The sequence below is a fragment of the Scyliorhinus canicula genome, chromosome 20 (genome assembly GCF_902713615.1).
Source record: "Scyliorhinus canicula chromosome 20, sScyCan1.1, whole genome shotgun sequence".
NCBI classification, from domain to species: domain Eukaryota; kingdom Metazoa; phylum Chordata; class Chondrichthyes; order Carcharhiniformes; family Scyliorhinidae; genus Scyliorhinus; species Scyliorhinus canicula.
This window is the reverse complement of record NC_052165.1, coordinates 46,947,347-46,964,034: the sequence shown is the minus strand read 5'-3', so window position 1 is coordinate 46,964,034 and position 16,688 is coordinate 46,947,347. Positions and strand designations below refer to the sequence as shown.

Sequence of the window (16,688 nt, the reverse complement as noted above, 5' to 3'; positions counted from 1 at the left end):
ACCAGCTGAGGTTAATCATGAAGGCCCCACCTTCTCAACCTTGCCCCTCGCCTGAGGTGTGGTGACCCTCAGGTTAAATCACCACTCCCCCTCAAAGGGGAAAGAAGCCTATGGTCACCTGGGACTATGGAGACTTTGTATTTACATCCAAAACTCTGCTGCCTGCATCTTAGCTTGGCTTCACCCAATCCCCACTCATCTCCCCCACTGCATGCTGATCTACATTGATTCCCATTCGATTCTAATTACTGGGCCATTAGTGGCCATGCCTTCAGCTGCCTGAACCGCAAGTTCTGCAAATCTCTCCACAGATCCCTCTCATTCTTCCCCCCCCCCCACCCCCTCGTTCTCTTAGGCACTTTTTATAGCCTACCTCTCCAACCAAGCTTTAGGCCTGCTGCCCTAATATCTCCCAATGTGGCCTCATTATCACATTTTCTTTGATCGCAAATACAGATGTTATATTTTCAGCGGGTGAAGTAGATGTAAGTCGTTGCATCGTTGAACAATATGAATAATTCTGGGTTATGTGGATTTTGTTCAATGATCAGTTAGAATTGAGCTCTGCTTTGGGCATTAAGGTGTCAGTTGTGTGTTCCTAAGCATGTTTGATCAAAAACATTGAAACAGCTGAGCACTGACGTTAAGTTACTTTCAGTCCGGTCCATTCCTGCACTGTTGCCACACCAGATTTTGAACAGACTTCTGAGATTTAGTGGATAGATCAGAGTTCCATTGCTAATTCATTGATCATACCAGCATATGGTGAAGCATGCTGATGATTGATGCGACCTCCTCAGTTCTTTTTTAATGGAATGAGACTGTGAAGCATGGAATGATGAGTGGAATGACTGTGAAGTCTTAGTGACAAATGGTTAGATGAACCTTCACTTCAGCACTTCAACTCTTTCCATATTAGCGGTTGGTGATTTTCTGCTTGGACAATTCTGCCATTGTGCATTATTCTTAATAAAAGTGATGCGATTTGCTCTTGCATTCCATACTGCTTCCATTAATATCGCAAGGTGCCTGCAAATCACAATTTGGAGAACACATCAGGTTCCAACTGGTTGATGTTTCACGGTCTTGGAGGGTGTTGTCTGTTCCAGGGAGGACCCAACTCGGGTGCAGGTGTTAGATTAGGAGCGGCGACTGGGAGGTTGGTTATAGTTTATGCCCTTAACTTTAAACTATTTTAATTTGCTTAACGACAGGAACTTGAACTTGTATCCACAGTCACATGCACTGTGTATAAAGGGGAACCTGTAGATGTACTTACTTGGATTTCCAGATGGCATTTGATAAGGTACCACATCAAAGATTACTGTAGAAAATAAAAGCTTATGATGCAGGGGGTAACATATTAGCATAGATTAATGATTGGCATGCTCAAAAATAAATATGCATAAATGGGTCTTTTTCTGATAGGCAGGATGTGATAAGTGGAGTCCCACAGGGTTCTGTGCTGGGGCCTCAACTTCTTACAATTTATGTCAATGACTTGGGTGAAGGGTGCAAAGGCATGGTAGCTGAATTTGTAAATGACACAAATATCGGTAGGAAAGTACATTGTGAAGAGGACATAAGGAGATTGCAGATAGATATAGATAAGCTGTGTGAATGGGCAGAAATAGTATAATGTGGGAAAATGTGGTTGTTCACTTTGGTAGGAAGAATAAAAAAGCAGATTATCACTTAAATGGAGAACAACTGCAGAATTCTGACTGCAGCGGAATCTAGTTGTTCTAATGCATGAGTTACAAAAAGGTAGTATGCTGGTACAGCAAGTAATTAAGAAGGTTCATGGAATGTTAGCCTTTATGACGAGAGGAGTTGAGCATAAACATAAGAATTTTATGCTTCAGTTATTCAGGGCGTTGGTGAGACCGCAGGTCAAATACTTTGTGATGCTTTGATCTCAATTAAGGAAGGATATAAATGCATTCAAGGCTGTTCAGAAGGGGTTTAAGAGATCGATACCTGGAATGAGCGGATTGTCTTATGAGGAAAAGTTAGACAGGCTGGGCTTGTTACCACTGGAGTTGAGAAGAGTGTGGGGTGACTTGATTGAAGGATATAAGGGCCAGGATTCTCCCCTACCCAGTGGGGCGGGGGGTCCCGGCGTGTTGGAGTGGCGAGAACCACTCCGGCGTCGGGCCGCCCCAAAGGTGCGGAACTCCGCACCTTTAGGGGCCAAGCCCTCACATTGAGGGGCTAGGCCCGTGCCGGAGTGGTTCCCGCTCCGCCGGCTGGCGTGAACAGCCTTTGGCACCATGAGGCCGAAAGGACTTCGCCGGCCGGCCTAAGTCCGCGCATGCGCCGGAGAGTCAGCGGCTGCTGACGTCATCCCGGGCATGGGCAGGGGAGGGGGTCTCTTCCGCCTCCGCCACGGTGAAGACCATGGTGAAGGCGGAAGAAAAAGAGTGCCCCCACTGCACAGGCCCGCCTGCCGATTGGTGGGCCCCGATCGCGGGCCAGGCCATCGTGGGGGCACCCCCCCGGGGCCAGATCGCCCGTGCCCCCCCAGGACTCCGGCGCCTGCCTGCGTCACCAATCCCGCCGGTCAAGTAGGTGTTTTGACTCCCGCCGGCGGGAGAGACTTGACAGCGGCGGGATTTCGGCCCATCGCAGGCTGGAGAATCGCCGCGGGGGGCCCGCCTACCGGCGCAGCATGATTCCCGCCCCCGCCAAATCTCTGGTGGCGGAGAATTTGGGACACGGCGGGGTGGGATTGACGCCGGCCCCGGGCGATTCTCCGACCCCCCGAAAGAATGTTTTGTGGGTGAGTCCTAAACTATGGGGAACTGTTTCAAAATTAATGATTGTCCTTTTAGGACAGAGATGAGGTGAATCTTTTTCTCTCGAAAGGTTGTGCGACTTTGGAAGTCTCTGCCTCAGAAGGTGATGGAGGTGAATATTTTTAAGGCAGAGGTAGATAGATTCTTGTTTGGTCAGGGAATCAAAGGGAGGGATATGGGAACTTGGAACACAAACAGATCATTAATGTATTGAATGGCGGAGCATTCTGGTGGGGCCGAATGGCCTACTTCTACTCCTAATTCATGTTTGTATGTTGTTCATATGCAATAAAACATCTTGAGACACTTCATAAGAGCGTTACAAAGCAAATGTGATACCCTGTCATGTGGAACATATTAGGGCAAGCTTGATCAAAGAATTAGCTTTTAAGGGGTGTTTTAAAGGAGGAGAGGGTGCAAGAGAGAATAGGAGGTGGAGAGTTTTAAGGAATTCCAGAGCTTGGGCTGAGGCAGCTTAAGGCATAGCTGCCAATGGCGGAGCGATGGGAAGTAAAGAAATCCCAGGAGCCCACAGCCTGGCCGGAATGACATACCCATTCTTTTTGTGTTTCCAACCATTCAATTTCATCTGAGAACATTACCTACATACATCCTCTGTTCTACCTCCAGCCCCACCCCCATCCACCTCCTTTGTTCTATTGCCCTGGTCTTGGCACAGGCTCCAAAGCACGTCAGTTACTTGTACATTCCTCAGTGTCGTTATTTACATTCCTCGCATTACCTCAGTGAGATAATTGTTCATGTCAGCTGACAATTTCCTGCTTTTCTATCAATCAAGCTGCAGTTCATTCAACCCATGAACTTATTCCTGCAGCAAAGATGTTTGATCATATTTCCACCCCTACATTTTCACAAGTCTGCTGGAAAGGTTGCTTATTCACCCTTCAGCTTGCATGTCCCACTAGAAACACCAACAAGAATTTATGGTTACATAGCCCTGTAATTAGAGTAAAACATCCCAAACTCTTCACAGGAACATTAATCAGACAAAAGTTGACACTGAGCCACATGAAGTGACATTAAGATAGACGGCCAAAGGTTTACTCAACGAATGAGATTTGATGGAGCATCCTAAAAGAAGAGTGGTCCAGAATGGGAATTCCGGAGGTCAGCCAGCTGAAACCCATGATGGAGTGAAGTAAATTAGTGGTGTACAAGAGACCAGAACTCTGATTACCTTTTCATTCTAAAATTGTTAACTGTCATGTCGTTCTGCCAGCATTTCCTGATTTTGTTTCCCGACGGTTTATTTCGTATGTGAACAATTTAATTATGGCTTTTGAAACTCCTGTGGTGGTGAAATTTCCTGGGGTGAAGCTTTCTCAAGGTTAAATCTAATAATGACCTATCAGTGAAACTCCATTTTTGGAGCGTTCCCAGATTTTAGTTAATGCAGTTTCACTCCTGATAAGGTTAAACCCAAGTTCATTGATAATATTTTACTTTGAAAGTCTGGAGTTGACCTTATCATAGCTTCATTTTTTTTACAATGTTCATTTTTGATGTTCTTGAACGCTTTGGCGAGTAATTTGTCATGGCCTTAGGCAAATCAAATTCTATCAGTTTGTCAACAACCCTCTCACCAGTAACTATCCGCTTTCTTCTTAAATCATTCTACCAGTGCTGTAGTTGTTGACTCATTCCCTGTTCTTTTCCCATTAATTCGAACATTCCTCAGGGTTCTGTTATCTCTCTTTTTCTTCAATGATGGCCATCATTCAAGCCCACGCACTCTACATTTATCAACCTTCTTCCGATACCTTGGTGTTCACAATCACCAATCTTCTTGTAGTACAATGGCAACAGCATTGAAATATGAGCTCCCTATGTTTCTCAATGGAGTAAAGATATTGCCCTTCAAGTGCATTTTAAGGGAAGCTAGTACTTCTGTGTACTGGTATTCCAGATGCCTGGGCTAACAGTCCTGGGATATGTCTTCAAATCCTATTATGGCCTGTGGGGCTTTAAATCCAATTGATTAAATGAATCATAGGATCATAGAATTTACAGTGCAGAAGGAGGCCATTCAGCCCATCGAGTCTGCACCGGCTCTTGGAAAGAGCACCCTACCCAAGGTCAACAACTCCACCCTATCCCCATAACCCAGTAACCCCACCCAACACTAAGGGCAATTTTGGACACTAAGGGCAATTTATCATGGCCAATCCACCTAACCTGGGAATCTGGAAGGAAAAGCTTGTCTATGAAACTACTGGATTTTTTGTAATAACTGCTGAGCCATCTGGTTAACTAATGCCCTTTAGAGAAGGAAATCTGCCATCCTTACCTGGTCTGACCTACATGTGACTCCAGATCCACAGCAATGGGGTTGACTATTAACTGCTCTCTGAAATGGCCAAGCAAGACACTCATTTGTATTCAAGAAGTTGGCTCACCACGACCTTCTCGAGGACAGTTAAGATTGGGCAATGAATGTTGACGTTGTCAGTGTGCTCACATGATGGAACAAGAAATAGAAGGGGGGTGATTTTGTCCCACGTGTGCCGTCAGCGAGAATGGTGACGCAGGCGCTAAATACCTCGAGATTCTCGCCGGCGAGATCTCGTTTGCCGATTTCACCGCCTCGCGCCGCTGATGCTTCTGGGCGGGAACCTCATATTAATACATGTTAACTAATCTGCATATCATTAGAGCGCCAACCTGTATCATGATTCCCCCCCCCCCCCCCCACTGAATATTCAAACATCGCTGAAGTCCTCGATAATTGTACCATTGGGGGAGAGCCTCCGCAATTATGCCATGGGTGGGGAAAGCCTAGATACCTTTGTGGTGGTGGGGGAAGGGTGGGGTCATTGGGAATGGTGGGGGGAGATTCACCTCAGTTCTAATTGGGGGACCCTTTACAACTGGTGCCTAGATCTCTGTTATGATGTGGAGATGCCGGCATTAGACTGGGGTGAGCACAGTAAGAAGTCTTAGAACACCAACAGTCCAAAGATGTGCGGGTTAGGTGGATTGGCCATGCTAAATTGCCCGTAGTGTCCTAATAAAAGTAAGGTTAAGGGGGGGGTTGTTGGGTTACGGGTATAGGGTGGATACGTGGGTTGAGTAGGGTGATCATGGCTCGGCACAACATCGAGGGCCGAAGGGCCTGTTCTGTGCTGTACTGTTCTATGTTCTATGTTCTATTAACAGGTTAAAGTCCAACAGGTTTGTTTTGAATCACTAGCTTTTAGAGCGCAGCTCCTTCATCGGGTGAGATATCTGTGGTGCTGGCCTGGCTAGCTCTATCAGGCCCCACCCTGCGAACGTGACGAATCAATCAACACCCCCCCCCATTTGTTTTTGCAGATTAGCTCAAGATCTGGTTTGAAAAATCAGCTGTGCATTTTGAGTGATTCACATCGGTTTTCAGTCAGGTACTCTGACAAAGCATGGAAAAATTACGACCAAACCATATGCTGATAGGATTAAAGATTAAGAAAGACTTGTATTTATATAGCACTATTGATTATCGCCGCTCTTCACAATTATTCAGTACTATTCTCCGAGGCCTCGCTAGGTCGGAGAATCGTTGGGGGGGACGTGAGAATCCTGTCCCGACGCCGGGCCGCTGATTCTGCGGCGATTGGAGAATCGGCGGCAATCGCGTCGGCGCGGCAATTCTCCGCACTCGACAGGCCGAGTGCCGACTGAGTTCCGCCGGCACGGTTCACATATGGTCCCACCCGGCGGGCCCTCGGCATTCTGGCTGCGGGGGCCTTCATGGTGGGAGGGCAGGGAGATCCGACCCCGGGGTGCCTCCACGGTGGACAAGCACGCTTATTCCAGGAGGGGCCTATATTCCTCCTTGCCGGGCCATGATGCGTGGGGGCTGGCGCGGTGACGGCAACCATGCGCCGGTGTGGAGATGGCCGTCATGCACATGCGCGAACCCGCGCTGGCTGTGCAGGACCAGCTTTCGGCCCCGGAGCAGCACACAGCACTCCACTGCCGTTCTAGCCCCCTGAAATCCGGAAAATAACTGGGCCAGGAGGCCCGTTAACACGGGCGTGCACCACTCTGGCGTTTACGCCGGCGTTAACACTTGAAATTAAATGAAAATCACTTATTGTCACAAGTAGGCTTCAAATGAAGTTACTGTGAAAAGCTCCTAGTCACCACATTCGGGCACCTGTTCGGGGAGGCTGCTACGGGAATTGAACTGTGCTGCTGGCCTACCTTGGTCTGCTTTAAAAGCCAGCTCTTTAGCCCTGTGCTAAACCAGCGGCCTGGATTTTAGAGAATCCCGACCCTAGTCACTGTTGCAAGGTGGGAAATGCACTCTCAAAGGCACGTTAATGCTCAAAGCCTAGGTGAAGAAAGATCCTCAGTGTAACACTGTTTTTCACAGGCAGGAGGGTTGGTAACCAGATTTCAGGCAATTGGCACAAAGGCCAGAAGCGCAGTTTTTTTATTCTTGATGTTGTGAAAGAGACGCGGAAGCAGATTCAATATTGATTTTTAATGGGTGCATTAAGCAAGCAATGTTTGCAGCACAATGGGCAAATTGTGGCATGAGTGGAGTGGGACTAATTGGATATCTCTTTCAAAGAGCTGGCACAGGCAAGATAGGCTGAATGGCCTCCTTACATATGCACACACAAACATAGACTCAAGTCTCCTCCGTCATTCAATAACATTATGGCTGATTTGATTGTGGCCTCAACTCCACATTCCTGCCTACCCCCCAATAACATTTGACTCCCTTGTTCGTCAACTAACTCCTTCTGAGCTCCATGTGTCGAGTGACAGAAAGACAGTAACTTGAATTATTTTCAGTAGAGACGTAAGGGAGCTAATGAGCAATCACAGTCAGTCCTTAAAGGTAAACAGGAACAGAAGGAGGCTATTCAACCCCTCGAGGCTGGCCCACTTCAATAAAATTTTGGCTAATCTGTCTCTTAATTCCATTTAACCACCTTGGTTTCATATTCCCCAGTAATCCTCAAGAATCCTAAACATGGTGTCAAATACTGAGGGAGTACTGCACTGTCAGAGGTGCCATCTTTTAGATGAGACATGAAATGGAGACCCTGGGTGAAATTCTCCGACCCCCGCAGGGTTGGAGAATCGCCCGGGGCCGCCGAAAATCCCGCCCCCGCCGTGGCAGAAATTCTCCACCACCCGGGAATTGGTGGGGGCGGGAATCACGCCACGTCGAGTGGCGAGCCCCCTGCGGCGATTCTCCAGCCCGCGATGGGCTGAAGTCCCGCCGCTGGGAGGCCTCTCCTGCCGCCGAGGTTTGAACCACCTCTGTGGCGGCGGGATCAGCGGCGCGAGCGGGCCCCCGGGGTCCTGGGGGGGGGGGCGATCGGACCCTGGGGGGTGCCCCCACGGTGGCCAGGCCTGCAATCGGGGCCCACCAATTGGTGGGCGGGCCAGTGCCGTGGGGGCACTCTTTCCCTTCCGCTGCCGCCACAGCCTCCGCCATGGCGGAGGCAGAAGAGAATCCCCCGGCGCATGTGCGAACCGGTGAAGGCCTTTCGGCCAACCCTGGCAGTGGGCCTGAAAGGCAGCTGGTGCCGGTTTTCGTGCCAGTTGGCGTGGAGCCAACCGCTCCGGCACGGGCCTAGCCCCCAAAGGTGCGGAGAATTCCGCACCTTTGGGGAGGCCCGACGCCGGAGTGGTTGGCGCCACTCCCCTACGCCGGGACCCCCCGTCCCACCGGGTAGGGGAGAATGCCACCCCGTCTGCCCTCTCAGGTCGATGTAAACGATCCCGCGGTTCCATTCCGAGAAGAGCAGGGGGAAGGCCTGTGTTTAATCTCTATCTCTCAATATTACAGAAAATTTATCATATCAAAAATTTACAAGATTACCTGGGCCATTACCAGTTGCTGCTTATGGGTTCTTGCTGTGCTCTAATTGCTGCCATGTTTCCTATATTGCAACGTGTTTACACTTCAAAATTACTTAATTGGCTGTAGAGTGTTTTGGATGTCCTGATGTCTGTGATATTCCTTGCATAGTTCTCCAAGATGGCTAAAAGTCGTAGTGTTGACAAACAACATCAAGCTATGTATTTGAAACAAAGCTAGTTTATTTTACACTACTTCAAATGGTTCGCACACTTCACGAAGTAATAGCTAATGAAACAGCAGTATAAAATCTATGTTACAGAAATCTATATCTTTTTAGTACAGCTAACACTCTGTCTCAACCTCTCACGATCCTTCTTCACAACCTTCTCCCAGAATAGCTAGAGACGCAGCCTTTTATAAGACTACTCTGTGGTGCCATCTAGTGTTGAGATACATGCACATCATCTTGTTAACCCTTTACAGTCCTTACATTATACAAATCATTATAATGTCATGAAAGGTGCTCTATAAATGCAAGTCTTTCTTTGATATCCTCATCTAATAACAATTGACTGATCTCAGATTTGACATTTTTCAATGTGCCTGTTTCGGGATAGATTTTGTTTTTAATGTTTAGTGTATGTTTCTTCTGTGTTTCAGATTCATCTAAAAATCCACCCTTACCAGGAGGCATGAATGGGAACTTGCCATTGGCCACCAGCGCTGGGCAGCAGCAGGTCTCTGCCATCCCTTCTCCAGGCGCGGGCAAATCCTGGCGTAGCAAGTCGATGAACGTCAAGCATGCCGCCACTTCATCCATGCTGAGCGTGAAAGTGCCGAGCCCCGTCACTTCTCCCACTGCCTCCACTGACCGGCTAAGACCTCCCCTGCCTGAGACCTCCAAAACCCCTTCTAATGGGCAAAAGTCTATGCTGGAAAAGTTCAAGCTGATCAACAACAGGATATCCTCGAGACCCCCCTTCTCATCGAGCTCAGGACCTGCTGAGGGTGGGAGGGATGAGGGCCTGCTCTCCGAATGTGGGGAGTCAGGTGGCGGAGTTGGGGGTTCCACAGGCAGTAGTTCAAACACGCAATCAAAGGGAACGCCCCAAAGGATAGGGGGGAAAGCCACCAGCAATAAAAAAGCCTCCACGCACGTGAAGGAAATAGAAGAGAAGGATAAGGAAAAGAGTAAAGGATTAAAAAGCTGCAAAGAAGAGAAAGTGAGTGACGCACCCAGAAAAAGCTCAAAAATTGCCAGCTTAATCCCAAAAGGAGGCAAACCACCGGGTGTCAAGAAGGAGTGTTCAATCCCTGCTTCCAGTGGGATACCCAAACCAGGATCCAAGGCCCCCACTGGAAAGTCGACATCATTGCCTGGACCTGGAGGGATAAAAGAGGCAGAGAAAGCCAGGACTGCAAAGGGAAGCCCAGGCCATGCATTGCAAAAATCTCAGGCCGATGGCAAAGCTTCCAGCTCCACTAGCATTGCTTCCTCCGAGGGAAGGGGTGCTAGCCTGCCCTCCTCACCCCCTTCCTCCTCCAGCACGGCCACACTCTCAGCTCCTGCAGTCACAGCCTGTGGGCAGGCGCCAGGCAACAGCAACAGCAGTGGCAATGTACTCGTCCAGCTCCCTCAGCCGCAGCAGCAGTACAGCCACCCCAACACTGCCACTGTCGCCCCCTTCATGTATAAGTAAGTAGTGCAACATATTTTTACAATTACAGATTATTTCCAACAGAGAAACAGGCCATTTGGCCCAGCTGGTTTATGCTGGTGTTTATGCTCGACACAAGCCTCCTCCCACCTCTACTTCATTTCGTGCTATCAGCATATCCCAGAAGGAAAAGCCAGTTAAAAATTGTCAAATCCCAGTCAAAATCAGTAATACCGGCACTATAGAAACTAGGAACATAGGAGCAGGAGTAGGCCATTCAGCCCATCGAGCCTGCTCTGCCATTTAATGTGATCATGGCTGATCATCCGCTTCAATGCCTTTTCCCCACACTATCCCCATATCCCTTTACATCATCGAGGACACCCAAGTCCCTTCGTGCATCCATACTTTCTAATCTCTTTCCATTTAGGAAATATTCTGCACATCTGTTCCTCGCACCAAAGTGGATAACCTCACATTTTTCAACATTATATTCGATCTGCCACGTTCTTGCTCACTCAGTCTGTCCAAATCCCTTTGAATCCGCTTTGCATCTTCCTCACAACATACATTTCTGCCTAGCTTCGTGTCATCCGCAAAACCTGAAAATATTACAGTTGGTCCCCGCATCCAAATGATTGATATATATTATGAACAGCTGAGGCCCAAGTGGGGTGGTACGGTGGCACAGTGGTTAGCATTGCTACCTCACAGTGGCAGGGATCTGGGTTCAATTCTAGCCTTGGGTGGAGTTTGCATGTTCTCTCCGTTTCTGCGTGAGTTTCCTCCCATCGTCCAAAGATGAGCAGGTTGGGTGGATTGGCCATGATAAATTGCCCTTAGTGTCCAGAGATGTGCAGGTTAGGTGGGGTTGCAGCGATAGGGCAGAAGCCTGGTTCGGGTGCTCTTTCCGATGGTTTGTGCAGAGTTGATGGACTGAATGGCCTCCTTCTGCACTGTCGGGATTCTATGACTTTATGAAGTTTTGATCCTTACAGTACTCCAATAGTTACAGCCTGCCAAAGTGAGAATGACCCGTTTTTTCCTACTGCGTGTTTTCTCCCTGTTAGCCAACCCTCAATCCATGCCAGTACATTAACTCATAACCCATGTACTTTGATCTTACTAACTGATCTTCTGGGTGGGACTTTATCAAAAGCCTTCTGAAACATATACACAGGTACAAATGAAAGTAGGCCATTCAGCCCCTTGAGCCTGTTTTGCTTTCACGAATATCATGGCTGATCTGTTTCGAATTCCAATTCCCATCTGCCCCCCAATAACCATTGGTTTCCATACGAACATTATCCAATTATATGACGTCCATCAACTTCCTTGTATCAATTTTGTCAGTAACATCCTCAACAAAACTGACAGTGCACCACTCTCTCAGTAACGACACTCTGAAGTGCAGCACTCCCTCAGTACGGATATTCTGACAGTGCACCACTCTCTCAGTACTGACACTCCAGCAGTGCAGCATTCACGGTACTGACACTCTGACAGTGCAACCCTCCCTCAGTACTGACTGTCTGACAGTCCAGTGCTGCCTCAGCACTGTGTCTCTGATAGTGCAGCAGTTCCTCAGTGCAGATCCTTAGGCAATGCACTCTTGGAGACTCTAGATTCTGTGATCCTTTACATCTGTACTGAAAATTGAAATTTGGTCTGACAGTGCACCTTGAACAGCAGCTAATGGAACAATTTATTCTCGCTTTGTAAAATAAATCCTTTCACTTGTATGGCAGTTCTTTCATGGACAGAGGTTCATTATACACATATATAAATATATATTTAAGAAGCCTGTCAGTAAACCTTAAACTTTAAGTTTTGTGAAGCTTTGCTTATCACATAGAAACTCGATAAGTTGAATGATGGTAGATGGAGTTGATTGTATGAAAGCACTGTTCAATGACCAAAGAAATTCTTTACGCAGATGACGCTGTGCTAAGTGAAAAGTTAATGGTTTAGAAAGCACTCCTTCTCACAAGGTACTGTGGAAATCTAAACCTCCCGCTAAAAAAAAGTGTTGTAAATTTCAAAACAGCAGAACAGACTTGGGAGGTAGAACTAGAGTTTTATGCCTGTCCCTACAGTTTCTGCAATGACCTTGATGTATTCCTGTGTTTGCAGTTTAGATTATAATTTACCCCAGCTGTTACCTGATTTGTAACACATCAACTTACATTTTTAGGAGCAGCTTTATAGGACTGTTACTGAACAGAATTTGGCACAGAGCCACTCGAGATCATTTTCCATAACTTGCAAGCTTCCCAGCATCAGATTTGGGGATACCCCAAAGATGTGCTGGCAAACCCCTCTCGGACTTTCCCAGGTAAGGTTACGCAAAGCGATTGCTTAGAAGCACAAACTGCTGCCCCACCCCCCCACAGGCAAGATATCCATCCATCATATCCCCAACCACCCCTGCGGGCCCCATGAGATATCACCCGCACTCCACCCCCCCCCCCCCCCCCCCGGCCCCGAGGGCTCAACTCTCACCCCCTAACATGATTAAATCCCTTCATGACTCCCCACAATCTGACCAGAGGAGGCAGTGGTATTGTGGTATTGTCGCTGCACCAGTCAGACAGAGACCCAGAGCCATGCTATGGGGACCTGGGTTCGAAACCCGCCATGGCAGATGGTGAATTTTGAATTCAAAAAAACAATCTGGAATTAAAAGACTGAAGATGACCAATCAACCATTGTCGATTGTTGTAAAAAAAAAAATCTTGTTCTTTAGGGAAGGAAATCTGCCATCCTTACTTGGCCTGGTCTACATGTGACTCCAGACCCACAGCAACGTGGTTGACTCTTAAATGCCCTCAGGGATGGGCAATAAATGCTCGCACAGTCAGCGATGCCCACATCCCATGAACAAAAAAAAAATGGAACTCTCCCACCCCCCCCCAACTCCTGATGTCCGACCCCCCCCTCACAATGACCAGCCCCCACCAAAGTCTGACCATCCCTCGAGATCCAAACCATCTGCCTGATATCAAATCCACCTCCTCAAATGACCAACCACCACCCTTCCCCTGAGGTCCGCCCCTTCCACCCACTTAGTCCGTGTCTCCCTGTCTCTTTTCAATCCCCTGACATCTGAAACTCCCCCAACCCCCCAAAAATGTCTGACCCACCCCCCAATATGGTGTGACTCCCATCCTACTATCTCCCATCCCGAATATCCCCGCCGCTAAGTCCCGAACCCCAACTCCCGAAATCCTCTACATAAACCTTAAACACTTACTGTGTCAATTTCAATGGGACCGTTACTTACCTGGTTTACAACAGCTAGTGTTGTAATAAAGGACGCATAGCCTTCTTCAATCCCACTCTGCTGGACTTCGATCCTGGACCTCCGAGTCAGCTGCGATGCCTGTTTCTCACCCAGCCTGAGTTGCAAAGTCGGGCAAGACAGACACAAAAGAAAATCCACTTAAGTAATTGTTCTCAGAGTGACAATTTGATGCAGGTTGTCACTCCGAAAAAGTTATGGCCCATTACAACCCGGTTATAGAGGTAGACTTTAAGGATGTCTTTAAAGAGATGAGAATGTTACATTCGCGAGTAAGAAGAAAAGAGAGATAGTGGATGCATTAATGGTTATTATTCAAAATTCTATTGATTCTAGAAAAGCTCCTGTTAACTGAAAAGTATCAAATGCAACCCCACTGTTTAAGAAGGGTGGGAGCGGGAAACGAAAGAACAACAGACCTGTTGGTTTGATGTCAGTTGTAGGGAAAAAGTTAGTGTCAATTATAAAGGTTGTTAAAACTAGACATTTGGAAAATAATGATATGCTCAGATATATGAAAGGGAAATTATGTTTGACAAATCTGTCAGTTTTTTGAGGATGTTACAAGCACAATAAATAAAGTAGAACCAGCGGATGTGCTGTATTTAGATTTTCAGAATCTTTCAAAGAGTTCCCACACACAAGGGCCGGGATTCTCCCCTACCTGGCGGGGCGGGGGGTCCCAGCGTGTTGGAGTGGCGTGAACCACTCCGGCGTCGGGCCACCCTTCCGCATCTTTAGGAGCCAAGCCCTCACATTGAGGGGCTAGGCCCGCACCAGAGTGATTACCGGTCTGCCGGCTGGCGTGGACGGCCTTTGGTGCCACGCCAGCCGGGGCCGAACGGACTTCGCCGGCCCGCGTAAGTCCACGCATGCGCCGGAGCGTCAGCGGCCGCTGACGTCATCCCGGCACATGCGCAGGGGAGGGGGTCTCTTCCGCCTCTGCCATGGTGAAGACCATGGCGAAGGCGGAAGAAAAAGAGTGCTCCCACAGCACAGGGGTCAGATCGCCCCCCACCCTCCCCCCAGGACCCCGGCGCCCACCAGCGCTGCCAATCCCGCCGGTCAGGTAGCTGTTTTGATTCCCGCCAGCAGGAGAGGCTTGACAGCAGTGGGACCTCGGCCCTTTGCGGGCCGGAGAATCGCCGCGGGGGGCCTTCCGACTGGCGTGGCGCGATTCTCGCCCCCTCCGAATCTCTGGTGGCGGAGAATTCGGGACACGGCGGAGGCGGGATTGATGCCGGCCCCGGGCGATTCTCCGACCCGGCGGGGGGTCGGAGAATCCCGCCCAAGGTTAGTAAACTAAATTAAAGTGCATAGAATGTGTTGGCATGGATTGTGAATTGGTTAACAGATAGAAAACTGAGAGTAGGAATAAACGGGTCATTCTCGGGTCGGCAGGCTGTGACAAATGGGTGCTACAAGGATCAAAGTGGGGCCATAGCTGTTCCCAATCTACATCAATAATTTGAATGTGGGAAGTAATTATATATACACATTTGCCAATGAGACAAACCTAGGTGGGAATGTGGGTTTTGAGAAGAATGCAAGGGGGTTCAAGGGGATTTGGACAGGCTAAGTGAATGGACAAGAACATGGCATATGGAATGTAATGTGAATGTGTCAAATTATTCATTTTGATAGTAAAAAACAGAAAGACAGAGTCCCGCTGGCGCCGTTCTAACCTGCTGTGGGCAGGCGGGACCTCGGCGTGTAAGGGTTGGGTGCTGGCCTTTCGGGGGGAAGATGGGGTCCGACCCTGGGAGGACCTCCGATGTGGCCTGGGCCGCGATCAGGGCCCACCGATCGGCGGGCCAGCCTCTGTGGCTGGGGGCCTCCTTTCCTACGCGCCGGATCCTGTAGTCCTGCGCCATGTTGCGTCAGGGCCGGCGCGTTGAAGGAGGCCACTGCGCATGTGCGCGTTGGCGCCGGTGCCAGTGCGCATGTCCTCATTGGCACCGGCGTGGGGTCGGAGAATCCCACCCATCTGTCTTTCTGTTTTTTACTGGAGGGGCCAGAATTAGTCGTGGGAGCAGCCCAATCACGGCGTCGTAAAATGAGATGGCGTTTACAAAGGCGTGGACACTCTGCCGCAGGATTGGAGAATCCCGCCCAGAGTATTCCTTAAGTGTTGAGAGATTAGTAAGTGTTGATGTGCAAAGGAACCTGGGTGTACTTATTCATGGATCACTAAAAGCTAGCATGCAGGTGCAGCAATCAATTGGGAAGGCAAATGGTATGTTGGACTTTATTCCAATGGGATTTGAGGACAGGAGTAAAGATGTCTTGCTGCAATTATATTGAACCTTGGTGAAACTGCACCTGGAGTATTGTGTACAGTTTTGGTTTCCTTATCTGAGGAAGGATAGACTTGTCATAGAGAGAGTGCAATGGAGGGCCACCAAGCTAATCCTTGGGATGGCAGGATTGTTTTATGAGGAGAGATTGAGGAAGCTGGGCCTGTATTGTCCAGAGTTTCAACGAATGAGAGGTGACCTCACTGAAACTTACAAAATTCTTCCAGGGCATGTCGAGGTAGATGTGGATAGGACGGCCGGAATTCTCCAGCCATTGCGATGCACTTTTCCTGTTGGCAGAGCACCCCCGCCTCTGAGTTTCCCGGCTGCATGGGAAATCCCATTGACAAATGGCGGGAATCACGCCGCCAGCGAACGGCGCGCTGAGAAACATGTGACTGGGGAACCGGAGAATTCAGCCCGATGTTTGCCTGTGAGTCTTGAAACAGGGATACCATCTCAGAATAAGAGGTAAACTATTTAGGACTGAAATGAGGAGAAATTCTTTCACTCAGATGGTAATGAATTGTTGGAATTCGCTATCCTAGAGAGGATTGTGGAAGCTCAATCATTGAGTATGTTCAAGACAGAGACGGATAGATTTCCAGATACTCATGGCATCGGGGATATACGGATACTGCAGGAAATTGGTGTAGAGGAAGAAGATCAGTGATGATCTAATTGAATAGTGGAGCCGGCTCAATAGACCAAATGGCCTACTTGTGCTCCTACGTTCCGAGGTATCTTTAGAGAGGAGGAAAGGTTTATGGAGGAGATTCCAGAGCTTAGGGTTGGGTAGCTGCAGGCATG

At 48.6% G+C, this 16,688-nt stretch overlaps 1 protein-coding gene across 11 annotated transcripts in view; it reads left to right on the top strand.

The window, feature by feature from the left end:
- Nucleotides 1–16,688, top strand: part of nav3 (neuron navigator 3) — an 838,834-nt gene that overhangs the window by 562,344 nt on the left and 259,802 nt on the right. For all 11 annotated transcript variants that reach the window (XM_038781097.1, XM_038781098.1, XM_038781101.1 and 8 more), the window contains one exon: nucleotides 9,283–10,318. In XM_038781097.1, the coding sequence (XP_038637025.1) occupies nucleotides 9,283–10,318 (1,036 nt within the window). The remainder of the gene's footprint in view (nucleotides 1–9,282; nucleotides 10,319–16,688) is intronic.